Source organism: Rhinopithecus roxellana, chromosome 16 (assembly GCF_007565055.1).
Source record: "Rhinopithecus roxellana isolate Shanxi Qingling chromosome 16, ASM756505v1, whole genome shotgun sequence".
Taxonomy (NCBI): Eukaryota; Metazoa; Chordata; class Mammalia; order Primates; family Cercopithecidae; genus Rhinopithecus; species Rhinopithecus roxellana.
This window is the reverse complement of record NC_044564.1, coordinates 20,313,389-20,340,492: the sequence shown is the minus strand read 5'-3', so window position 1 is coordinate 20,340,492 and position 27,104 is coordinate 20,313,389. Positions and strand designations below refer to the sequence as shown.

The following is a 27,104-nucleotide window of genomic DNA, read 5'->3' as shown; positions in this document are numbered from 1 at the left end:
TCACGTGTGTGAGCTATCTGTTCCACATTTTGGTCTGTTACAGGTAAGAGCACTCTCAGAGTCATTTGTGTGTCTTTCACCAGAAATATGTATGACAAGCTTTCCTCAGAATCTCCAATAGTGCCTTCAGTGGGCCTAGGAAGTGAGTGCAAGGTCCAGGGCTCACCACATTTTTTAGTAGGAAGAAGAAAAGCATTATTGATTTGAACTTCTACATTGAGCTAACATTATGCTTAGAGTCTTTACTTGAATTTCACAACAACTCTGAGGGGTAAGTCCTTTCATCCCTATTTTTACAGTTGAGAAAGCTGAAAATCAACAAAATTAAATAATTTGCCCAAGCAATTAGCAGACAATCAAGTCTTTCTGACCCCAGAGACCTTGTTATTTCTTTTACACTCAGACACCTCTACTGGGTATCAGACCTGCCTTGCTCTACAGGGCTAGTAACACTGGGTCCCCAGCAGGTGAATCTGGCTCAAGGGAACATCAATGAATATTGAATCAAGGGGACAAGGGGCATCAATCTCAAGAAAAGCAGTATAGGAAGAGGGAATGGCTTTAAACATGTTGTGAGCATTTGCAAGCAGATATCAGTTGGGTTTTAGGTACCTGCTGGTCATCTCTCTCTCTCTCTCACACACACACACACACACCACACACACGCACGCGCACGCGCGCACACACACACACACAGTCTTACAGGAAGTCCAGGCCAATTTCCAGCTCTGAAGAGCATCCTGCCTTTACATCCTCCTCATCTGCCTGCCCAAAGGGCGAGTCTCTTGCAGAGGACACCCACAAGAAGACTCTCCTGGCAGGAAGGGTCCCAGCTCTCCACCAGCCCTGCCTTGCTCCCTGTCTCTGCTTTCTTCTCACTGGACCCTACAGGTGGTCTGGATACTGCTACTCCCTCTGCCCTGCCTGATGTGGGCACATGTCTGCTCCTTCCCTCATTAGTCTGCGTGTGGCTGGGAGATATTCACTGAGACGTTTGAGCACAACCAGGGACAAACATGATGCAAAGGGAGCTGCAGGGACATGGATGTGCGGCCGAGGGCACAGGGAGAGGAGGCCTGCGTTCCCGTCCAGGCTGCCCCTGCCCCCACCTGTCACCCAAGAGTGATGATCCCTGTCCTGCTTCCTTATCTGAACCATGGGGCAGAGGACACCGAGGATGAGAATCACACTACAAACTGCAGAGCACTAGCATTGTGCCAGCGTTTTAGTTTTTATTATTCCAACCTACATACAGGTGCTTTAAAAAATATTACAAAAAATGTTTAGTGTAAAGTAAGTCTTCCTCCTACTCAAACCCCGAAATTTTTGCCCCAAGCTAACCACTGTTAACTGTTTTCTGTGCATACTTTCAGAAATTTTCCATGCACAATGCAAATATGAGTGTGTGCTCTGTGTGTGTTGTATGTGTTGGTGGTACCACACTTAACTCCATGCTGCCAAACAGAAACAAAATGAAATTCACATGTTCAACTTTGAAAGTTCTAGTAGCCTCTGTTTAAAAAGTAAAAATAGACAGGTTACATTAGTCTTAGTCATGTTTTATTTAACCCAATATATCTCAAATATTATCACTTCAACATGTAATATATACAAAAATTATTATTGAGATATTTGCATTCTGTATTTGTTCCAAGTCTTTCCAGTTTAGTGGTCATGAAAAGTACAAAACAGGCTGAAAACTGCTGGGGACAGAATGTGAAGTAAAAAAGCCAGGACACAAATATGAGTGTAGACTATGAACATAATGCTATCAACCTCACCTTTATGCATGGGGCCAAGGACTGGACCAGAACATTGAAAGATGAAGCTGTGACTTGTGAGGGGTTGTTTCCCCTTTGTCATTTTCCTTTACATTGTTATAAGGTTAGGCAATCAATGAAATTGGTTTTCTGTTTTCAACTTTATTTATGTATTTATTTGACCGAGTCTTGGTCTGTCGCCCAGGCTGGAGTGCAGTGGCGCGATCTTGACTCACTGCAACCTCTGCCCCCCAGGTTTAAGTAATTCTCCTGCCTCAGCCTCCCGAGTAGCTGGGACTACAGGCACATGCCACCACACCTGGTTATGTTTTCAACTGTTTTTAAATCTTACTACATAGGTAATATATATTCATCATAGAAAAATAAGAAAATATAGAAAGAAAAATAGGCCAGGTGCAGTGGCTCACACCTGTAATCCTACCACATTGAGAGGCCTAGGCAGGGGGATGGCTTGAGTCCAGGAGTTTGAGACCAGCCTGGGCAGTATAGTGAGACCCTGTCTCTACAAAAAGTTAAAATAAAAAAAAATTAGCTGGGCATGGTGGCGTGTTCCTATAGTCCCAACTACTTGGGAGGCTGAGGTGGGAGGATTGCTTGAGCCCAGGAGGCAGAGGTTGCAGTGAGCCAAAATGGTGCCACTGTACTCCAGCCTAGGTGACAGAGTGAAACCCTGTCAAAAAAAAAAAAAAAAGAAGAAAGAAAGAAAGAAAGAAAGAAAGAAAGAAAGAAAGAAAGAAAGAAAAAAGAAACAAGTCACACATAATCTCATCTATCAGATTCAGTCACCGTTATGACTCAATAAATACATACTATTTTTATAAAATAGAATCTAGACTAAAGATCAAGACTTTTAAGGCAACTCGGGGCTACCTGGTGAGCTGCAGTCAGCACAGGGAGGCCAGGGTGCCTACTCTCAGCCCTGTAGGCCTTCCTGGGCTATCTATGGGACTCTAATTACGCACAAAGAACCATCAGTTATGGGCACTACTTAATGTACTACATCTTTTCCAGAAAGCACATAAAGAGGCTACGGGCAGGAAATAAACATTTTCTTCCTTTGAAGTTCCATAACCCGGCCTCCTCAGCGAGCGTGGTAAGTCTGCCGAGGTCTCTCTCTGATCTGAGACTAAGCCATATGCCAAAACCTGAGGGTGAGCGTGACACCCGCCTCACTGGGTTGGTGGGTGAACTTCCAATGAGAAAGGGATGCTGGGCACATGTGGCAGAGGTAATGAAGTTTTCCTCCTTCTCTGAGACCTCTTTTTTCCTTTGAAACCTCAGGTGGCCATTGCAAGGTACTCTGGCTGGCAAATAGCCTATATTCTATGGGGTAAGTGCCGATATGTGACCCATCCAATTCAACACACATGCCTTCATCACCTAGGGAGTCCTGGCTGTGAGTGGGGAGGAGAGAGGTGGTCAGAAGCAGCCCTAGCCTCTGCCCTTGAGGGACCTTCAGGACAGAAGGAGAAACATAGTCTCAAGGTCCTCCTCACCACCCATCCTGAACCCAGGAAGTACATATGCTAAGGGTGGTGGTGACCCAGAGGAGAAGAAAATGACTATCCAGCCCCAGGGCAGGGCTCAGATGCCTTCTAGGGGAGTTGACACTCGAACTGCACCTAGCAGGTAGAGTAGGAAGTGAACAGGAAGGAAGGTGAGGCCTTGCCAAGCAGAAGAAACAGATAAGCAAGCGTGCCAGGTTGTCTGGCAGGAGAAGGGTAGAGGGTAGCCTGCAAGGAGGGGCATAGGGGGTGGCTCACGAAGGACCTTGAGTTACCACCGGCTCCCTTCATTCCTAGGCTACCTCATCATTCATGTGGTGCAGAGCCTATGTGGCATGGCAATCATGTACGGCCTGGTGCTGCCCATCGTTCACAACCAGGGCCTGGAGATGCTGCAAGGGCTGGGTATCGGGATGTAAGTGCTGGGCGGGTATCCTGTCATTGCTGTATTCTGAGAGCTGGTGTGCCCACCAGCAGCTATGTGGACCCATGGTCTTGGCCCTAACCCAGAGATGGGACATCATAGCAACTTATGGGGAGAGGAAACAGCATTCACAAAAGACTGCCTCTCACACTATTCCATAACACCCTCACAACCGTGTGTGTGTGGGGGGGATACATGTATGTCCATTTTCCAGCTGGGAAAATTGAGGTTTAGGAAGGTAAAATGAGAGGCAAGACAGTATGATGGAAGGAGGCAGGAAATCCTGGCAAAGCTTTTGGATCTGCTGTGTGACCTGGGGTAAGTTACTCCACTTCTCTACCTCTCAGTTTACATATCTGGAAGACAAAGTGAATGTTGGCTTCATTGAGCATTTAGTATGCATCTTTTCTCATAGCAGCCTATGAATTTGGTGCTTGTGTTACCTTCCATTTTGTAGACCGGGGAACAGAGGCACAGAGAGACTGAGCGTTTCCTCCAAGCAGGGGGAGGACTCAGGATTGGGAGCTGGGCAATCTGAAACCAGAGCCTCCTTTTAGCCACTACCTCTCATTGCCACTCAGGGGATGTCAACACAGCATGCAGTGCTCTCTGGGGCCCCTCCCTGCTCTGAGCTTCTTGAGTCCATACTTGCCACCTGTGAGTTGGAGGCAGAGCCTGTCCTGTCCACTCTCTTGTGGTATTCTCAGGAACTTCCAAGAACCCCATTCCATTTTTTAATTCCCAACCTGTTAAACTGCTCACCTAGCGGCCACCCCTGGTGAAAGGGACATCAGTGAAATCCTGGAGTAATGGTCTGTGGTCTGGAGCTAGAAGACCTGACCATGTGGTCTTGGGAAGGTCACCTCCACTTTGTGAGCCTCGATTTTCTCTGCATAGTGGGCATGGGAATGCCTTGTAAGCGTAAAGCATGGAATTCACATTATCATTGTTCTGCCGGGTGGTCACCCTGTCTCCTCTCTCTCACTGGGCATCAGAGAAGGGTCTGGCAGAAAGGAAAAGGCTGCCTCAGGATGGCCCCACCTTGTGTTTCAGCCTCACCATATCCATCTTCGTGGGTCTCATGATCCTGCAGATGTGGATTGCTGCCAGCTTCTTCCTACAGCCAAAACTGGGCACAGCTGACAAGCAGAAGCCCCTGGCTCTCAACAACAGGTGACGGTGAAGGAGGGAATGAGGGAATTGTAGGCCTTTGGCTTCAGCCATCTCTGGGTTCTTCCCTGTCCCCCATGCCAGGTTCCTAGGTGGGCCCCACATTCTCTGAGAGGGTGAGGTACAGTGGGGCAGCAGTGAGCTCTGGAGCTGGACTATTGGGGTCCAGATCCTGGCCCTACCCCTTAGGAGCCATGTGACATGTGGGATCTTACTCAACATCTATGAACCTCAGTTTCCCCATTTACAAATAATTGTGCATACCTCAAAGAGGTGTTGTGAGGATGAAATGTGTCAAAATATGAACTTAGAACAATAGTACTTGGCACATGGAAATCCTTTCTAATTCATTCATTCAAAGCCATCCATTCACTGGGGGAACAACATGGGCATGAGGGTGAAGAAATAATCCCAGCACAATCTGTCTGTGAGAAGCTCAGTCCACTGGAACAGACAACAGGCACATAAACAAGGACAGAGGACGCCAGGGAGTGCAAAAGGAATACAAGAGAAACCTGGAGGAGGAGAGGCAGGGGTGGTTAACGCCACTGCAGATGGGTCTCTGGAGCTGAGGTCAGCAGAACGGTAGGATTTCTACAGGCAGAGAAGAGGAGAGGGTGTGGCTGGCAGCCAGCACCACAAGGACAAAGGCAGGAAGCCACAAAAGGGCAGGATGTGTTAGAAGATTGAGAATCACAAATGGTTACCATGCAGTGGCCTTAGTGAGTGACAGGAAGGGGACACAAAGGGACAAGACCAGAAAACCCCTGGGGGCAGTGAGGGGGCTGAAACTCAGGATGCAAAGTTTGGGCTTTATTCCAGAGGCAACAGGAAACCACATGGTCAGGTGGTAATTTGGGAAATTTCCTTTGGAAGACTTTGGAACAGCTGCAGCTGGGAATAGGTCCCTGGTGCAACAGACAGTGGGGAAGCCCCACCCTCTGCCATAATCAATGACCCACTGCAGCCCCGTGAAATTTCTTATCATGCAGGAAGCCTCAAACCCCAAGGATCACATGAAACAATGACTGTTCCCACTGACATTCATCCTTCAATGTGCTCAGTGGCCCCCACACTGTACCTGAGCCATTCCTCACACCAGTGCTGTGAGGTGAGGGCAGTCAGCTCCCCTTTAAGGCACGAGGTCACAAAGCTTTGAGCCTGAACCTGTAGGATTTGATCCTGTGTCTGGGGGACTCCAGAGCCCACCTGCCCAGCCACCTTGCTCTACTGAAAGGTGATGCCTTGGGCTGGCTTCTGTTTGCAGGAAAGCCTTCCACAACTTCAACTACTTCCTGTTCTTCTACAACGTGCTACTGGGCCTGGGTGCCTGCCTTTCCAGGCTGCTCATCAGTTGCCTCCTTGGCACGTGGCTGATTGCCCGCATCGACAGGACTATCATGCAGAATGGCTATGAGGGAGCAGACATGGGTAAGTGACCAGCACCCACCTGGTCACATCCTCTGGAGAGGGCTGGTCTTGCACCTCTGTGGCAGCTGCCTGGGAAGACAAGTAGCAGAGGCCCGGAGTTCATGCCTTTCATTTATGCTCAGAGTTTATCTTCCAGCGGAGGCTATACAGCTGAGTAGTAAAGACACATTCAGCCCCCTGGTCAAAAGAGAATTCAAGGCTATTACATTCCTGCCCATTTGGCAGACCTTTGGGGTATAGAGGAGGAGGAGTCAAAGGTAGTCAAATTCTGTCTGAACACTTAGAAGTTAATTTATGAATGTATAGCTCTGAAAATTTTTAGGAAGAACATATCTCAGAATTATTAGTGTTGTTAGTTGGAAACAGTGCAGAAGATGTTCTATTCAGTTGAAATACTCTAAATTCAAAGCCATTTCTGATGAAGCAAAAGTAGTTTTTATTTTATTTTGAGCCTGGTCATTCATTCACTCATCTATTCAATAAAAGTACTGATGCTTGCTTGGGATTAGCCACAGCAGCTCCTAACCCTTTGAGCTTTGAGTTCCCCATAAAATGGGCAGATTAGAATATGATCTCTAAGAGTCCTGCAGATCTTTCTACCTCATTTTCTAGATTCTCAGAAAAGACTCAGGCACCAATGGAGAGCAAACTGGCTTGTAGTTATATCATGAAAAGCACAAATGGGGCCATGTCAGGAGGTACTGCCTGGCCTGACCTGCCTCTGGATTTCAGGGTTCAGTGCATGGATCGGGATGCTCTATGTGGACCATTATCACACCAACCCTGTGCTCGTCAGCTTTTGCCACATCCTGATCGCAAATCACAAGGAGAAGAAACTGCAGCAGACCACCAAATACTGGTGCCTAAATCATTTGGCAGGTAACGGCTCCTGTTTGAGCCTATGCTGGATTCAGACAGCAGGAAGTAAATACCCCAAGGCTCCCTGGGATCCCTGAGGTGCCCCAGGTTCCACTTTTCCTGCTCCTTTTCTCTCTACTCCATGCCCTGGGTGCCCTTGAACTAGGAAGCCCAGGAGGCTTAGCTCCCAGTCAACCTGACGATGGGACCCACTCAGGCCTTGTGTCCTTGTCCTGTTAGGTGGCCTCCTGCCTTGTTCCTGGAAATGAACTCTAGTTCTGCTAGTGGAGTTCTCCATATCCCATTTGTTTGAGTCTCCAACCCATATCCCAGGCTACATGGCAGATGCCCTCCAAGATGAGGCTACAGTTTGATGATTCTGCCCTGTTGCTTACCACAAGATCGCTGAGGCTCTCTGCCTCACTAGGGCTCAGGCTGTGTTAATTGCTATTCCCAACACTGCAGATACTCAATTCTAAAGGACAACTTACATCCCTTCAACCTCCCTCATGTCCCCAGGAGTCCCTGTCCAGCTCCTTCTGCCACATCTTACACATTCCAGGCAGCCCTTGCAAACACTTTGGAGAGGGAGTTCCCCTCCCTGAGACCCCTCACTCCTTCAGTCTGTCTGCTCTGATTCTATCCTAGGTCCCCGTGTCTCAGCTAGGTCCAGAACAAGGTGGTTCCTGTTGCAGACCCTAATCAACAACCCAAGACTCATCATACACAGAAAATTAAAATCAGGGCACAGTTCCCAGGAATCCCAAATTCTGATGGCATGCTTGGAGAGCTGACGCTGGCCCCCATCATCTGCTCCAAAGCCAGGCTAGGACATCTGCCACCAAGAGAGGGCTCAATCTAACCAGAAGCTGCCCCCTGCAATGAAATGGGATGGCACAGCACCATCCATGCAGATGGCAGACAATATTGGCCACTCATGGGATGGCCACCTGGGCTGAGGAATGAAGTCTCAGGACTATTTCACTCCCTTGGCAAAAAAGATTAAAAAACTAAAGAAAAATCTGTTGAACAAACTTTGCCCATTAATGACTTCCACTATCCATTGTGGGTAGGCATCCTTGGAGAGCTACCTGTTAAAAAGCACTTAGTTTACCTACAAAGCAGAATTTTGTGTCAATGGAGACGGTGGTAAAATGTGTACATCAGGAGAGTTTAACCATCAGATCCCATTTTTCTCTGGAACAGAATGTGGATTTCAGTATCCTCATTGCTTTCTTCTTGCCAGGCTTTATGGTGGATGTGAGAGAAGGAAATCCATGATCCTGGCCCCAATGTTGTTGGACAAGCAGGCACACAACAGGCTTTCTCTCCCACTGGGATGAGGAATGGATCAGAGCTAATTTGGGCCTTAGTCATAAAGCAGATGCACAGATTCTCTCTAATAAGGGTGGGATTACTTGGAAAAGCCACCTGTCTGAAGATACAAAGACAGGGTAGGCAGGTATTCTAGGTGGGGGATCACAAGAGTAAAGTTGTGTGAGCAAGCAAGCCCCAAGCATGTTTGAGGAAGGTGAGTCATGTGACATGTTGTGGTACAGAGCTCTAGGGGCTGGCCAGACCATCCCAAGAAGGGCCAAACGTTGTGCCAGGAGGCTTGTACATTTGTCCTGTGCAAAGCCCAGTACTTAACCACATTTCATGCTGAAACACAAAAACCTGGCCCAGGACCTGTACAAAATCTGTCCATTCAAAATTCCTTATGAAGCTTCTGCAGTTATTATGAGGATCCCACCAACAGGGCAAAGGGGAATCCCCATTCCCCTCATGAGTCCAAGAGCAATTGTAATTCAGTTGTTATTGTTAAGCACCTAATGTAAACCTAGTCCTGTTGCTAGGTGTTTGCCAGCATTGTCTCTTTTTAGTTTAATCTCTAACTGAGCTTTATCATCCTGCTTTTTAGAAACTGAGAAAACCAAGACTCAAAGTGTTGGGATTCCCATGCCACCACTTTGTAGGTGTGTGATAGCAGCCCAATTACTTTGCCTTTATTCACTTTTCTTATCTATAAAAAGACAGTAATACCCCCTAACACCTAACTCTCAATAGATATTAGCTATTGTTATTTGTCATATAACACTTTGTGATGATCTGATTAATATCTGCTCACCCTCTCACTAAAATATCAGCTCCATGAAGAAAGAGGCCTTCTCAGGTTTTGCTGACTATCACCAAGCACACACCTATAACATAATAAGATCTTGGAATCAATAAAATAATGAGATCAAGATGAATAAATCTTTTGACTATGAATTCACTTACCAAAATCAATCCTGGCATCATGGTGTGAATGAATAGTGAGTGAATACCCATTGGAAACCTTGCAGTGAATTGAGGAGGCTAATATGTAAATAGCTCTCTGTAATCCAACCCACTACATATAATAACATCAGCTTGTATAAGTTCTATGGAGACTTGGAAAAGAAAACTACTAATTCTGCCTGTGAAAAGTTAGTGAAGAGTTTCCAGAGGAAGCGACATGGGAGCTGGATGTGACATAGGGCATTCTTATTTGTGTTGGGGAAAAGGCAAGGCATACCTTCCAGCGCTGAAGTTTCCTGGGAGTTTGGAGATCATGCTAGATGAAGACACTCAACATGAAGAAGCTTTATTTGAGACCACTAGGCCTCATTGCTTTCTAGGGATCAGATGAGGTAGACACAGAATGTATTAACAGAAGCATAATTTTTAAAAGAACCCAGTGTCAATCTTAGGTAGTAGAGCTTCAGGACTGCCTGTTCCCATGCCACCCTCAGGCAGGCTCAGACAAGACACCAAGGGTGTCTGAAGACCCTGGGTAGCCTTCAAGGTCACAGGCATGAACACAACCTGAGGAACTTGTGAGACATATCAAAAGAACCAACATACACATTATAAGAGTCCCATTAGGGGAAGAAAGAGAAAAATGAGAAGAAAAATATTTGAAAAAATTAGTGGCTGAAAACTTTCCAAATTAAATGAAAGACATGAATCTACACACCCAAGAAGCTTAATGAAGCTGGATAAACTCAATGAGATATACACTGAAACACATTATAACCAAGTTGTTGAAAATCAAAGATGAAGAAAAAAATCTGGAAAGATGCAAAGGGGAAAAGACTCATCACAAGTGAATGATCCTCAATAAGATTAACAGTGGATATCTTATCAGAAACCATGAAGGACAGAAGGTAATGTGATGATATATTTTAACTGATGAAAGAAAAAACTGTCAATCAAAAATTTTATATTTGGAAAATCATATTCTTTGAGAGAAGAAGAAATTCAGATATTTCCAGATAAACAAAGGTCAAGGTAGTTTTTCACTAATAGACCTGCCATAAAAATATTTTAAGTGAGTTCTTCATGCAGAAGAAAAAGTATATAGTACCTCAAAGCCATGTGAAGGAATAAAGATCACTGATAAAGGCAACTTCATTAATAAATAGAAAACCCAGTATTATTGTATGTTTCATTTAGAGTGCCTTTATTTCCTCTATGACTAAAAAAGCAAAAGCATAAATCACTTATGATAAATCTATGTTATTGGGCACACAATGTATAAAAATGCAATCTATGACAGTAACTTTATAAAGGGGAAGGGATGAAAATGTGTGGGAGCAGGGTTTGTTTATAATTGAAACTAAGTTGGCATCAGTCAAACTAGGTTGTCATAAGTTTAAGATGTTAATTTTAATACCCAAGGTAACAACTAAGAAAGTAACTAAAAACATGCAGAAATGGGAAATGAAGATAATCAAAATAGTACACTATAAAAAAATCAACTAAACACAAAAAGACTGAAATGAATGAATTGAAGAACAAATAATATATGAGACATACAGAAAACAAATAGATAAATAGCAGAAATGTATCCTTCCTTCTCAGTAATTACTTTAAATTTAAATGTATTAGAATCATCCAGTTATAAAGCAGGGGTTGGCAGAGAAGATAAAGAACATAATCCGTCTATATACTGTCTACCAGAGACTTATTCTAGATCTATAAACAAAAAAGATTGAAAGTAAAATGATGGAATAAGATATTCTATGCAAGTCATAACTGAAAAAGAGCCAGAGTGGCTAGATATTATCAAAACAAAAAGATTTTCAGAAAAAATGGGTTGAGGAGATAAAGAAGTGCATTATATATTGAAAAAGGGTTTAAGCCACCAGGAATATATAACAATTATAAATATATGCATATATAACATTAGACTCCAAAACATACAAAGCAAAATTGACAAAATTGAAGGGAGAAATAGACAGTTTTACAATAATAGTTAGAGACTTCAATACCTCATTTTCTTTCTTTATTCTCTTTTTTTTTTTTTTTTTTTTTGTGTGTGTGTGTGAGACAGGATCTGACTTCATTGCCCAAGCTGAAGTACAGTGGTGTGATCTCAGCTCACTACAACTTGCACCTCTTGGGCTTAAGCAATCCACCCACCTCAACCTCTTGAGTAGCTGGGACTACAGGCATATGCCAGCACACCTGGCTAATTTTTTCTTTTTTCTTGTATTTTTTTGTAAAGACAAGGTTTCACCATGTTGTCCGGGCTGGTCTCGAACTCCTGGCCTCAAGTGATCGACCCACTTTGGCCTCCCAAAGTACTGTGATTACAGGCATGAGCCACTGTGTCCAGCCAATACCTCACTTTCAATGGATATAAAAACCAGACAGAAGATTTATAAGGAAATGGAGGACTTGAACAATACCATAAATCAATAAGTTCTAGCAATACATACAAAACACTCTATACAATAACAAAAGAACATGTATTCTTCTCAAGTGTATATGGAACCTTTTCCAGGATAAACCATATGTTAGGCCCTTTAAAAGTCTTAATAAATTTTAAAAGACTGAAATCATGTGATTATCAAGAAGTACATGCAGACTACTCTAAAGCAAAACTCATTGGTCTCAGTGACTCATTTCAGGACTTGGTGTTAGCTCACTGGGAGAAGATGGCTGTTTCTAGGCAAATGTCCTGGCCCAAGTGTCTTATCTGAAATACTGCAGGTCAGAGAAAATTTCTGTGATAAGTTCTATTCTCTTATTCTGTTAACAAGGTATGAAGGAGATATGCAGGTATTTCAGAATGCAAGCGTGAGGGCTTCTGCTTTATGGATCCTCCCTGATACTATTTTGGTTAGAGTCTTGACACAAGTGACTCCGTTTTGTAATGTTCACTTCCACGTTAGATACTCCCCATGAGACCACAAGGTACAGGCTGGAGAGAGAAGGCATTGTAACAAGAGTAGGAACCACAGGCATTTGGACCACTTCTTCTTATAACTTATTTGTGCCTTCAGGTCCTGTTCAGGCTCAATCATATGTGTGTGTGTATATATATATATAAAACACTTCCATTGGATGATGAAGTGTTGCTGTGCATGGCAACTGTATGGGTTGGTGGATCAGATAACACCAAGTTCATGATGGGCAGCTCAGGGCACGTAGTAACTTGGTGGCCCATGCATGATCAAGCATTCAGTTTCTCCTAAGTCCCAGTAGCAGGTCAAGAGCCATCTCTTAAAAGATTAGTTATCTGTAGATGATGGTAGTACCTTTCTCCAAAATCCTAAAGACAGGAGCTGCAATTTACCTATAGGATGCCAAAGGCTCTCAACAGCATCCCTATCTGCTGCTAACACTTCAAGTACCATTGAATCTGCTGGATCAATGGTACTTGTGGCAGACCAAGTGGCAGACCAGCTTGGACAGCTGCCTGGACCTTTGCAGAACCTTCTCCTATTTTCTTTTTTTTTTTTTTTTTTTTTTTTTTTTTTTTTTTTTTTGAGACAGAGTCTTGCTCTGCCGCCCAGGCTGGAGTGCAGTGGCCGGATCTCAGCTCACTGCAAGCTCCGCCTCCCGGGTTCACGCCATTCTCCTGTCTCAGCCTCCCGAGTAGCTGGGATTACAGGCGCCCACCTCGTCGCCCGGCTAGTTTTTTGTATTTTTTAGTAGAGACGGGGTTTCACTGTATTAGCCAGGATGGTCTCGATCTCCTGACCTCATGATCCGCCCGTCTCGGCCTCCCAAAGTGCTGGGATTACAGGCTTGAGCCACCGCGCCCGGCCACCTTCTCCTATTTTCTAACCCACTCAAAACTAGCAGCTTTTTTGGCCACTTGGAAAGGCAAGAGTAACATACCTAAATGAAAAATGCGTTGCCTCCAAAATCCAAACAGCCCCACCAGGCATTGTGGCTCTTTCTGGTTGTAGGAAGAGCTAGATGCAACATCTTTCCCTTCACTTTAGAAGGGATAGGTTCACATACCCCACACCACCCAACCCCTAAAAATTTCACTGAGGCAGAAGTCTTATGAATTATAGTTAGATTTATTTCCCACTTTTCTGACATGCAAATGTCTTACCAATAAGTCTAGAGTAGTTGCTACTTCTCATTCATTAGGTCCAATCAGTCTAATGTCATTAACATAATAGACTAGTGTGATATCTTATGGCAAAGAAGGGTGATCAAGATACCACAAGAATGTTTCAGTTCTCCTGAAATCAATGTCAGTTCGGAGCCAGTGTCCAGCAGTCCCGAAATGTCTGATTATTTCCTTTTCCTCAATACACAGTTACCTTGGTAAAGAGCTCTATGTCCCTTGTGGAAGGCTGAGAGATTAACATTACTGTCTAAATTTTCAGTTGTGTCCTTCCTTGAGGGGGCCCAACTTCCCCTTCATTCAAAGGGTTCCAAGTGTATAAACGGGCTCAAAACTTGGAATTGATTGAGGAACCATGATTTTTTGTTTTTAGATTCAAATTAGACTTTTGGTGACTTAACCTGGAATTTTTCTGCTTATATAGATCATATAAGAATTTAGTAGACTTCCTATCTATTTCACTTCTAAGAACACTGTAATTAACTAGTCCTACAATATGCTGTAGTCAAGCAAAAGAACCCAGAAAAGTGAAGTAATTTAGTCTGAGTCTGAAGACCTGAGAACCTGGGAAGCTGCTGGTGTAAATGAGTAGCCAACATTATAGGTCTGTGCAAGTCAGATAATTCTGATTGTTTCTTTGACTCAGCTATTCATTATGGTAATTTAGCCCACCTTGTCTGGGCTGTTGAGCCTCCACTTGACCCCTGCCAGTCCAAAATCCAAATACTCCCATTGCATTTAGGTTTTCCAGTTGAGTGACTGCTGTTTCCACTGTAAGGTCTGGCCTACAGAGAAGAGAGATTGCAGAGCACTTTAAGGATACTGAAGCTCCTCTCACAAATTTATTTCTCAAAGTATTGGAGAAAAACATGTCTTCTGGACCCTTCGGTGTGGGTGATTAGGTTTTAAATGACAAATTCACATTAACATTCCAGTATCCTTGAACCTTTAAGTCCCTTCTACTTTAAACCAAGAAAGATCAGTCTTTTCCAATTTGCTCATCTTTTGATCCATGACTCAGCAAACTAACCAAACAAATTGTTAGAGCTCTTTCTAATTTCTCAAGCTGCAAAATCTCTGCTTAGTGAGCCCATTTAATAAATTCAGTCTGGTTCAGCCTTATGCTCCTTCACCATTATCCCATACCTTTAATATCCATTCCCACACATGTTCTCTGGATCCCTGCTTATATAAATTAGTAAACTCAAGCAGATCTTCTGGAGTGTAGTGTACTTCCTCATGTGTCACACTTTGTACCTAACCTTAGGGGCCTGCTGGGACTTGAGTCTAGTTAGAGGTCTAGAGAGGGGTGGTGGGGGCAGACCTTGAGAAGAATCATCATTATTATCTTTCATGGTAACTACCTCATATAAGGCTGTTATTTCTTCAGACAATGCAGGGTTGATGCCCTCAGAAAGAGGTTGAATGGCTGATACCACTGTGGGTGGGAAGCTATTTCTGTTGGGAGTGGGAAAGCCCCTTTTTCTGGGAGTGAGGATACCTCTTCCATTGTCAAAGAAGACTTCAAAATTTAGAAGCTCTGTGTTCCCAGCTTCATCAAAATTTTCTCACACATCCCTATCCCAACGTATAGAACCCTGTTTCCCAATGAAGGCCTGAACTTCAACAGTGGACACCCTGGGAGGCTTGGAGTTCAACTTGCCTGTAATTCGTCCAATTGCTGGGATAAGATCCTGTGTCTGATTTTCAGTAATTTCAGTCCTGCAACTACAGGAGATAAGTCTCTCCCTCAGGGCACACCTAGACACTCTGAATTAAGTCATTTATATAGCTCTTGAGCTTGGAATTCAAATACTTGACTCAAATAGCTTTTCTTTCACCTCTATCCAGTAGTGAAAGCAATCAACCAACATTATTATATTTCTTAGTTTTCAAAAAATGTTTGGAAGTATCATACACAGACTTACTTACCTCTTTCCTTCTTATAAGTGGTTAATTAGAAGTACCCAATCCAGATATTTTGCACATCTCTATAAATAGTTCACTACGTGGACTATCAGTGCTCTCTCTACTACTGGAAATAAAGCCATTAGCATCTTTATATCTAAACAGATTAGAGAGCCATTTTCAGAAACCCCAAAACCAGTTCAGAAAACTAATCCTTAAAATTTTTTTCCTCTATTCTTAGTGTCAAAATCTGTGTGTGTTAGGGTTCTCCAGAGAAACAGAACCAATACGATAAATAGAGAGATAGATATAGATATATAGATATAGATAGCTAAGAGAAGATTTGTTATGATTACAGAGGCTGTGAAGTCCTACACTATGTTATAGTCAAGCAATACAACCAGTAAAAGTAGTGATGTAATTCAGTCTGAGTCTGAAAACCTGGGAACCTGGGGAGCCACTGGTGTAAATTCCCCAGTCAGAAGGCATGAGAACTAGGATCTCCGATGCCCAAAGGCAGGAGAAGTTGGATGTCCCAGTTCAGAGAGAGAGAGAGAGAGAGAATTCACCCTTCTTTCACCTTATTGTTATACTTGGGCCTTCAAAGGATTGGATGATCTCCACTCACATTATATAGGTCTTTTTTTTTTTATTATTCAGCCTACTGATTCACATGCTTATCTCTTCTGAAAATAGCCTCACAGATACACCCAGAAATGTTTTCTTAGCTATCTGGGCATCCCTTAGCCTAGTCAAGTTGACACATAAAAATAACCATCACACAAATACTTGGGCAGGGCTAGCTTCCTCTGGTCTTTCTGGTCACAGCAAAAAATGTCACCTCAATGAGAACATTTCTGAAGCCCCCACCCGATGACTTTCCTGCCCCAATCTCAGCACTCTACTAGAAAGTGGAGGACTTACACTACCAGATATTGGGACTTAGTTTAAAACTATAGTAATGAAGGCTGTGTGTGCTACAAGTGCAAGGATAGAAACGAAGAGAAATAGAATACAGAGCCCAACTCAGACCCACACATTTGGACATTTTATGTATGATGAAAGAGGTGTGCAGAACAGTAGGGAGAAGATAGTCTTTTCAGTAAGTGGCCCAGGTCAGCTGGTTCTCCATATGGGAAAGAAATGAATCTTGACTCCTAACTCATACACTATAAACAAAAACCAATTCCAGGTGGATTGTAAATTTAAATGTGAAAGTTTAAAACAATATTTACAGTAGATAATATCAGAGAATGTTTTCATGACCTTGAGGCAGGCAAGGATTTCTTAGGTAGGACACAAAGTGTACTGACCATAAAGAAAAAAATGGATAAATTGGGACCTATTAAAATTGTAACATCACTTCATTGAAAGACACCTTCAAGAGAGTAAAAAGGCAAGAACAGAATGGGAATACATATTTGCCAGAGTTATGTGAAAAAGCCTCATATTTATGATATGTAACTAACTCGCATAAATGAATGAGAAAAAAGACAGACAATCTGCCAGGAAAATTGGGCAAAAGATTCCACATTCCACAAAAAGACATTCCACAAAAAGACATTCCACATCCAAATGTCCAACAAGTATATGAAATGTGTCCACATCGTTACTAATCAGGAAAATTCAAATTAAAACCATAATATGATACTACCATGTAGTGGCTAAAATAAAAACAGGAGACAATATCAAGTGTTGGTGAGGATGCAGAGCAACTCGAACTCTCATACACTGTTGTGTGTAAACTGATACAACCATTTGCAAATTCTTTGGTAGTATCTCTTAAAGATGAACATACATATATTCTATGACTCAGCAATTCCACTCTTAAGTATACACCCAATACAAATGCCTACATATGTTCACCATGCAAAAGAATGGTCAGAACAGCATTATTATTGGTAGTCTGCAAATTGAAAAAATCCAAATGTGTATCAATAATAGAAAGGATTAACAAAATGGGGTATATATTTTTTAATAATGGGATACTATACAGAAATAAACTATAGACACATTAAAATATATATATGGGCTTAGCCTGGTGGCTCATGCCTATAATCCCAGCACTTCAGGAGGTTGAGGCAGGAGGATTACTTAAACCTAGGAGTTCATGTGGGCCACATCGTGAGACTCTGTCTCAACAAAAAATAAATAAAAATTAGCCAGGTATAGTGGTATATGCCTGTAGTTCTAGCTACTTGGGAGGCTGAAGTGGGAGGATTGCTTGAGCCCAGGAGTTTGAGGTTACAGTGTGAGCTGTGATTGTGCCACTGCACTCCAGCCTGGGTGACAGAGCAAGACACTGTCTCAAAAAAAAAAAGTATGAAACTTACAAACATAATGAAATAAGCCCAACATAAAAGAGTCCCCATTTAAATAAAATTTTTAAAGAAGTAAAACTAATTGAGAAGTTAGAATATTTGTTATCCTGGGGGAAGAGAGGGCAGTGACATGACAAGTACACAAAAGGAGCTTCTGGAGAGTTGGTAATGCTCTATTTCTTATGGGTACTGGTTACTAGGCACGTTCCTTTCAGATAATTCACTGAGCTATCCACTTATGATTTCCATACTTTTAGATATGTATGCTATGCTTCAACATGCACATCCAATCAGTTGGTTAAATAACTTTTTTCCTGGTTAGTCACAGATCAGGTGGTTCAAGACTCGAATTACAGGGTCTACATTCATATCCTAGATCTTCCTATCTTGGAGATCTTGGCCAAGTCACTGACTCTGAATTTCAGTTTCTTAATCTGTAAAATGGGTTAGTTAAGGCACCCTTCTCATAGTTATTGCAGGCATTAAATCTTCTCATTAAATATTTGCTCTTGTGGTGGTCCTCATTGCTCTGCTTTGTCTGGACTATGCAGAAGACAGACAATAGTCTGGGATAGAGGAAGGAAAAGATGGGGTCAAGAGACATTTTCAAAGTTAAGAGTGAGAGGGAAAATATCAAAGATGATGCTGAGCTACAAGAAAAAGATCCAGAGGCCCTGGTGTCATTCTTTCCATTCCCTGTCTCTGGCTTTTTGCCCATATCTAAACACAGGAGGTGGACTAACCAGATGATCTCTAACTGGTTAGTCTTTCCAACTATGATATTATCAGGTTGGGAGGAGAATGGAAATGCCATCCAAAAGGCAAACACGAATTTCCATGTTTGATCCAAACTCAAACACACAGTCTCAAAAACTTGGAAGTTAAGGGAGGTAAATTCTCAGTGGTAGGATTATGGGTTATTTTACTTTCTCCATTGAAGTTTTTCTGTCTTCTAATTTTCTGCAATAAATATGGAGTTCAATTAAAACAAAATGCCATACTTGACATATCCATGCCTACTATTTATAGCCATATAATTTTTAAAAAGAAAGAAACCCCTAAATTACAGATGTGCCTGGAACCAGAACCCAGAAAGCATCTGGGTAGGGAAAATAGTTTCTAACGTTCAAGGCCAAAGCCAGTAGGGCCTCCTTGGATGGGAAAGAGATATGAGACTGCAAATAATTCCTGGACATTACCTATTTGTTATTGTGTTTTCATCCCTTCCCTCAGTCATCTACACGTTTTCTTTTTCCAGCTAAATGAATCTAATCTTTGTTACAATACTTCACCTTGTTAATAAAACCCAGGACCAAAGAATGAGCATTTATTAGCAATCGTAACATATCACTGCCAAAGTGAGGGATTCTGTAAGAAGGCGCTGGGTGTCTCATATATATGCGAAACCTTAGGCCACGTTCAGTGCCAACCACAAGCATTTTCATCTCTGGCCAGGCAAGCCTTGATCCCTGAATTTTGAGCTCTCAACCTCTTTTAAACTGAGACACAGATGGTCTCTTCCAGAGTCTTTCAGCTTCTAACTTACAGGCAAACACTACCATATGCTGTCTCCCAGCAGAGATTGGTTTTAACTAAGGTAAATAAGATAGGATGGACGTTGTTGATCATGATGGCTCAGTGCTACATCTCATATATCCTACCACCTTTCAGAACATTTAATCGTGCTGCTCCTGGCGGCCCTGGGGTTGTAGTCCTTGTAGAGAGGAGAAACTGGCATTGAAGAAAGTAGTTGAGTTTTACTACTCCACGTGGGGCGCTCCCATTACTAAGAGCAACCTCCCCTCCCTGGGAAGAAAAGCGTGGGCGGGGCCAGAGCAGTCCCTCCCCTCCGCGTTGCCTTGGAGACCATGAGCGTCCAGCTGCAGTTGTCGCTGGACCGTCCCTGGCTACCTTGAGAGGTGCTTTCTGCAGACGGGGACGCGCCCAGGCCGGGCGCAAGGCCTCCCTCCAATCTGCCGGGCTTAGGGGGATGTCCAGCGGCTGCTCAGTCTATTTGGGGGGCTAGGGAGGGGGATGGGAGGGGCCGGTTGGGTCTTCTCAGCACACAGTAGGCGCCTAATTAGCGTGACCTGAATCAGGTTACTCTCTCCCTCCAATTCTCCTTCCCTGTGTCCCATGGAGGGTGGGTTAGGGTCCCGGATGAGAGTTCAGCGCCGCGTTGGAGTTCCAATCCCAACCGACATCTTGAGTGCTGTTAACTTTTCCCAGAAGAGCATGGCAGAGTGAAGCACAAACAATAATCCTGTATTATTCGCGTTCCCAAAGTCCCTTCGGATTTGCGCCCTGCGCGGCGGAGAGAACCGGCCTCCTGCTCGAGTTCGGAGCTCATCTGAGGTTAGTTTCATCAGTTCGTTGAAAGTTAAGACCCTGAGTCGACGTTCCCCAGGCCCCTATCCCCCAGCAGAGAGTCCTTCCGCGGGAGTCCCGCCCTGGGGTGCCGCCTCGAGGGCAGACGTCGTCCCGCCTGGACCTGAACCTGAGCTTGGGACGGGCGGTTTCCCAACCTCAGGAATTGGAATCGAGACACCAAAGCTCAGAAGCGTTTCCTGGACAACGGCTTCCCGGCAGGCGCATACAGCCAGCGGACAAGATGTCGTCAGTGGGGAAGGTGACCCAGGTTCCGAGTGGAAAAGCCTACCAGCAGATCTTCCAGGCTGAGGTAGGAGCCGCCCTCTGTCCCCCTGTTCTCCATTCCTCTTCCCTTGCTTTCTTCCAAACTTCCCTCCCTCCCAGAATAAAACAAGGGCTTTGAAATTACTTTGATTTTTAAAATAATTCTTACTGGTTCTTAAATTGTACCAGTACAAAATTAGAATGTCAGTTCTTGAAAATTAGAAAACTTAAATTAAAATTTTAAATGTAAATTACTCAGAAATAGCCTGGATGGAACCACTGGGTGACCTCTCTTTTTCCCCATGTATAACAACGTGTCTAATTTTTGTATTTAAAAAATAGGCTTCATTCTGTGCTAGTGTTTTGAAATTTGCTTTTTCTCCGTAACAGTATCTCACAGACCGTTTTCTATGCCCATGGGCACCCATGTATTTCACCGTGCTGAGTGGCTGCCCGCTTGTTGATCTAGGACTCCCATAACTGTATTAAAGTGAAGCCCTCTTGACAACAGTGTAGGTTATTGAAATTGCCTTGTCTTCTCTAAAGCGCTGTATAGACAAAACAAGATCTTAAAAGAAGCACACAGACCCGAATCCTTCCTTTGAAGTTCTGTACTGCTTATTTAAAAGGGATCTGCATTCCTAATTTGAGCCCTAAATAATTCTCTGTAAAACCTCTGGAAATTATAAAAGTATAAAGAAACCAAAAAACAATTACATCACTCACACGATCCTGCTCTCTCTAAGGCCATTCTTAACTCTTGGCATATTTCCTCCAGGGCCTTTTCCTATGCATTTTAAATTTTGAGATCATACTGTTTAATTTTGGTTATAATTTTTAATTTGTGTGTTTAAGTGATATGTTTAACAATATATCGTCTCCTAAACATTTCCTGAGGTTATAAAAAATTCTTTGTGGGTCTCATCTTTAACAAATGCCTAACATTCCATCAAACGGACATACCATGTTTACTCAGCCAATCCCTATTATTTCTCAGTTCTGTTTTTCCAGTTTCTTGTGATTATAAAAAAGCCTGAGATGTTCATCTTGATCTTCATTTAAGGTTCTTAAAAAGAGGCCTTCCTTGAAGTGGCTGGGTGACTGTTACTGGGAGGAGAACTCTCCTGTAGGGATATGCCCTGGGGTTGAAGGCCTCCCTGAAAAGTGCCTTTCTATACAGCTCTCTGGATGTCTTTCTAGACAGCCACCATCAGCCTGAGAGTGCTGGGGAGTCAGCAGCTCTGACCACTCCCCCATCCCTGGTCCTCCCTGGATTCAGGTGCAGCTGGTCCACTCCCTGGCGGCCACCAGGAAGCGGGCTGCAGAGCATTCTGTGACCCTGAAGAGTGGCAAGATACCCATGATGAAGAAGGTGGAGACTCCTGAAGGGGAGGTGATGTCTCCTCGACAGCAGAAGTGGATGCTCAGCCTCCCCAACAACTGGATCATGGAAAACCCTGTTCTCCACAGGTAGGTCCTGCTGTCCATGCCTCACCCCCAGGCACTAGGGTACCTGAGCCTTCAAAAACTCAAAAAGAGCTGGCACAAGATGAGTAGCCTGTAGGAGTGAAGTCTCAAGTACCACCCCTAAAGCAGGGAGATTAATACCTACCTTGCAGGGTGGTTTGCTTCTCTCGCCCCCATTCCCCAACTCCCACAATCATTATTGATTAAGTGCCTAGGGCCAGGCACTGGGTGTGGGGATCCCACCCTTATGAAACTTGAGACCTCAAAAGTAAATAAATAAGCACATCCCCCCAATGGCAGAAAGGCTCTAACTAAGGGGACAGGGGCTATGGGATGGGGGCCGGGAAAGCTCTCTGAGGAAGGGGATCACCTGAAACCAGAGGGTGCAGTATGGGGACAAGGCTCTGAGAAAGGTGGTCTTGGCCCCCTCCAGAAGGCTAAAGGTAAGTGGACCCTGAGAGAGGGCAGGAGATGAGGCTGGGAGCAGCCTGAACTTGACTTCAGTGAGCAGCTGATTTGCAGTTTTGAAGTCCCTCAGGCAGCTCTGTGCAGAATGTGGGGGGCTTCAAGAAGAGGCAGGAAGGCCAGGGCACAGGACACTGCAGTTGTCCTCATAACCTTGCTGGTGGCTGTGAGAGGGAAAGTAACAATGGGCCTCAGGTGTCTCTTGGAGGCGGAACCCATGATACCTAGTGATGAATTGGAGGGGAGGAGAGAGCTCCTGAGTGCCCTTGGTCTCTGGCCTGAGTGCTGGGTGAACAGCAGAAATGCAGTTCCCTGAGATGAGAGCAGGTGGCGTCAGGCATGGAGATCAGCAGTTTCTTGTGAACTTCCAAGTTCACAGTTCCTAAGCAGGCCATTTCAGTTCACTGAGCTCTGACTCTCAGCTATGGGGAAAAGGAAGAAACAGATCTTCTTCCCAGGGTTCTTGAGAGAATGGAGCAGCCGTGGGGCTTCCCTTAGGCACTTTGAGTTCTACACAAGCCATAAACCCTTGCTGGGCCTGGGACTCTGGGATAGAAAGCAGGCCTCCTCTGCCTGTCTTGGTTGTTCCTTTCACCCTCTTTGGGGCAGGGACAGACCCCTTGATGAGTACAGTTCTCTGCCCTGACCTGGCCTTTGAATTTTCCCAGGAAAGCCACCCTCAAAGCTTCTGACCCTCATGCTCTTAACTCCCGACAGATGGAAAAATCCACTGGCCCACCCAAACCCAGACTCGCGATCAGCGTTCTCTAGCCCATGTCACCCTGCCTGATGCCCCAGGTGGGGGTCCAGGGTTACAGGCAGCCTGATGCCCCAGGTGGGAATCTAGAGGAACTACCCATCAGGCCCAGCTCCCTCTAGACACTCTGCAGGGCTAGCAGAGGCCAGACTGGGCCGAACACATGAGTGGCAGAGCCAGGGCACCCTGTCTCCCTCAGGCGTCAAAGCAAAGGGTGCAGATGTTTGAAGAGTCAGCCAGCCAAGGACAGTCCACCTATGTGCTCACTACCCAGGGCAGATCCCTGGGTGGATGGAGACCAGCCCAGGCCAGGGGGTAAATCACCATTGGTATAAACCAAGCCCCAAGTCCCTGGAGCAAGTGACCAAGAAGCCAGAGTTGATAGCAGGTGTCATCATCTCAGCTCCTACAGGGCTGCCTTGGTTCAGGAGCATTTAGAATGACAAGGTCTGAAAGACCTGTGTCTAGAAGATTGGCCTGGGCCCCAGCAGCTGCAGCCCAGGCCCAGCAACTTCCTCGCTGCTAGGTCTGCACTGAGGGCTAAATGAGAAGTTGGCTGGAAAGTATTGGACATATGGGGGGCCCAAGGAATGGCAGCAGTCACTGGGAGCTGCGGGATTTCTGTGGTGCTTGCCCCATGGACAGGGCATTCACAGATGCCAATTCCAAAGCTGATGTCACATCCACCCTGCTGGTCCTCCCTGTTGAATAGTTCCTCCTGGAACCCCAGCTGTCTCCTCCCTCACCCAAATTCCATGGCCCTTAGTGTCACAAGGATGGATCTTGGAGTCTCCTCTCTGTTGCATCCTGTGGTTCCTATAAGCCCCTTCCCTCTTTCTGGAAAATAGGGTTATCTCAAGTACATCATAGGATGGGTTGCTGAAGGAGCAACTAAGGATGCATGCCAAGAGCTAGCATGATCTGGCTTTACTGGGCTGCTCATACCCCTTCTGATCCTCAGTTTCCCCAGGTGGGAAGTGTCTCAGGCTCATCATCCACACTTGACCACCAGAGCCAGAGCAGGCTCCCTGAAGGCAGGAACCCAACCTCTCACCTAGAGACCCACAGTGTCTGCTGGCAGGGGACCCTAGGCGGTGTTTGTTGGGAACCTGGGCACTGCCTCAGGGCTCTCTGGAATTGGGGTGTGCCTGGTCCATTGCTGCTGCCCACAGGCCCTCTGGAGAATCACCCCTTGGTGCCCTTATGTCCCAGAGCTGCCATGGATGGCATCGGGACTTCACTCTTCTCTGCTTGTGTCTCAGGGAAAAGGAAAGAGCCAAGAGAGAAAAAGCCCGAGAGAGTGAGAGCACCATCGCTGCCCGAGAAGTGCGGGGTCTCATGGACACTGTGGGTGAGCCTCCATTCAGCCTCAAGGCAGGCCTGTCCTGGGCCAGGGCAAGACCTGGGCAGGAGGTGGGGACGTCTCCTGGCAACTCCTCTGAGGAAGGCCCTGAGCTCCCACTGTGTTCCTCAGCTCAGTCACCTGAAGGGCATTCTCCCTGAGCATCTCACCCGAGAGTCCTCACCTGTGCAGGGAGCTGGGGGAGGAGGGGAGCTGCCTGCATGGAGGGAAGTTACTGATGAAAACCGGGTGACTAAAGGATGCTACGCGCTTTCTTGCAGGTTCCCAACAGTATTTCTCATCTGCATTTTCTTCCTTCCTACCACATTGTCCTAGTTTGACCTTATCCTAGTATAAAAACCTTTTTTCTTTATGATTAAAAAAAATACATGTTCACTGAAGAAAAACAAAGGAAGGAGAGAAAGAGAAAGTAAAACCTTCCCCTTCACGATGACACCTCTTCTTCTCCAAAGAGTCACCAGCCCCCACCCCAACCCACCCCCGGTTAACCCACGTGGCATCTGGCTTCCCACCTGGATAAAGGGGACAATAGAGCATGTGGCAGGAGTATAGACCTGGAAGCAAGTGGCCCAGATCCCTGCTCAGCTGCTGGCCAGCTTGGTTCTTCAACCCCCCGTGACTGAGTTTCCTCACTTGTGAAACGAGGCTAGGAATGGAAACCACCTTGTGGCCTCAGCGTGAGGACGAGCTGAGTTTGAACAATACCTACTATGCAGGAAGTACTATGGAAGTGTTGGTAGCTATCATTTCTGTATGTATTTGCTTCCATAGAACTTTTTTTAAAAAAAAAACATTCTGTGCATACTATTTTGGAGATTTTTCAGCGTTTAACTGTATATCTGAGGCCTCAGTCCTTCTAGCACTCATGAATCACTGTCGTCTTTTCTCTTTTTCCTTAAGCCTCTGCCACCCTGACCTGGCTCTCGGGTCCACCTTCTGAGTTGGGCCTCCGTGTGCAGGGGCTGCCTGCCTGTGCTGCCTTGTCTTGAGAGCTCTGAAGCCAGCCTCATCACCTCTGTTGTTGCTCCACAGTTCCTGAGAAGATAAGCACCAGCACCTTTCAAAGGCGTGCAGAACACAAGAGGAGGAGCTTCGAGAACGCTCTAGCCAGCTTTCAGGAGGAGATTGCGCAGGTTGGAAAGGTGAGAATCCTCCCTCTCCCTCCTCTTCCCTTCCTGTGCCATTCCAAAGGCGGGTGTGTCATGGCTCCCAGCCTCCCTTCCCCTCTCCAGCAGAGGTCCTCAGGGGCTCACAGAGCCTTAGACAGACATGGAACCGTCTCCGAGTGCCTGAGTGGCTCGTTATGAGTGTTTGTGAGCACAGCTCCCCGTAGTTCTTGGAAAAGCCCTACAGGTCATGCGCTGTTATTACCCTTTTGCAGTGAGGCCCAGAGAGTCTCACCTGACTTGGTGCATAAGGGCCCAAGTCAGAACTGCTCTCCAGGTCTGACACCAAACCTAGCTTTTGGCCTCCCTGCTCAGTCCTTCTGATGAAGGGCAGAATGGCACACCCCCCGCTGACAGCCCGGCTCTGCTGGGCTCTTATGGACTGCCCCCCATTCAGCTCTTATTCCTCTCCGGAGACCTCATCTCTAGACACACTGGTGTCTGGAATGTTCCCTAAATGAGATCAGCCTTTGCCCTTCTGGATTGCCCTGAGCCCCAGATTTCCACTTGTCCCCTTCTCCCTGAGTCTTCTCTGACCTGTGTTGCCCTGCCCTGGATTCCTGGAGCTGGCTCTGTGCCCAAAGCACCAAGAACAGGCTCTCCAGCCATGTTTCTTCATACGTTCCCGACTAGATGCCAGGTCTGCTTTCACCCTTGAGCTCTGTGGCTTTGGTGAAGCCATCTACCTGAGCCTCAGTTTCCTCATCTGAAGTAAACTTGGCATTCTTTCATTTGGCCACTTCTGTAATGAATATTTGTTGAGTGCCAACCGTAGGCTAGGCCCGATGTCAGCAGCTGGTTTGAAGACTGTGATGAGGATCAAATGAGCCAAGAAGGAGGGCTCAGTGCAGAGTGTGTGGCATGGCTGTGAGCTGACTAGTGAGCCGCGACTCCTTAGGTCTAGGCAACGATCATCATTTTTGAGATGGGACCATGCCCGGCACTTCCCCTATGGTAGGGAGGGCTCTCTCCTTCCTGGGGATTCTGATGCCGTGGCCATCATCCCCCTGGCCTATTGCAGGAAATGGAAGCTCTCATTGTGGACACAGCGGGACTTTTTTTGAAGAAGCTGACCGAGTCTGATGAAGAAATGAACCGTCTCTTCCTAAAGGTGGAAAACGACACCAACCTTGAGGACTACACCATCCAAGTAGGGGTCCCTTCATGGCTGGGCCTGCCCCACCCGGGTCCTGCTTCTTCCCTCCCTCCCACCGGCTCCTAGCCTGACCCAGACTTCTCTGCATAGGCCCTGCTAGAGCTGTGGGATAAGGTGGCCACGCGGTTCCTGCTCCAGAAGCAGGAGATTAAGGAGCTGGATGAGGCCCTGCACTCGCTGGAGTTCTCTCGAGTCAATAAAGTAAGTCGGCTGCAGGTGGGCTCTGTGGTGATTGTCACTTGCCAGGTTTATTAGGCATCCTTCTGTTTCCTTTTAGTTCTCCAGGAAATGAGTCACTAAGTAT

At 45.4% G+C, this 27,104-nt stretch overlaps 1 protein-coding gene across 1 annotated transcript in view; it reads left to right on the top strand.

The window, feature by feature from the left end:
* Positions 1 to 2,858: 2,858 nt before the first annotated feature.
* Positions 2,859 to 27,104, top strand: part of CCDC180 (coiled-coil domain containing 180) — an 85,845-nt gene continuing 61,599 nt past the window's right edge. The window contains 14 exon segments of the mRNA XM_030920284.1: positions 2,859 to 2,874; positions 3,063 to 3,111; positions 3,584 to 3,659; positions 3,661 to 3,701; positions 6,148 to 6,311; positions 7,044 to 7,190; positions 11,304 to 11,305; positions 20,079 to 20,147; positions 20,323 to 20,472; positions 21,706 to 21,896; positions 24,378 to 24,466; positions 25,511 to 25,620; positions 26,666 to 26,794; positions 26,891 to 27,001. Coding sequence (XP_030776144.1) covers positions 3,107 to 3,111; positions 3,584 to 3,659; positions 3,661 to 3,701; positions 6,148 to 6,311; positions 7,044 to 7,190; positions 11,304 to 11,305; positions 20,079 to 20,147; positions 20,323 to 20,472; positions 21,706 to 21,896; positions 24,378 to 24,466; positions 25,511 to 25,620; positions 26,666 to 26,794; positions 26,891 to 27,001 — 1,284 coding nt within the window. The 5' untranslated portion in view covers positions 2,859 to 2,874; positions 3,063 to 3,106.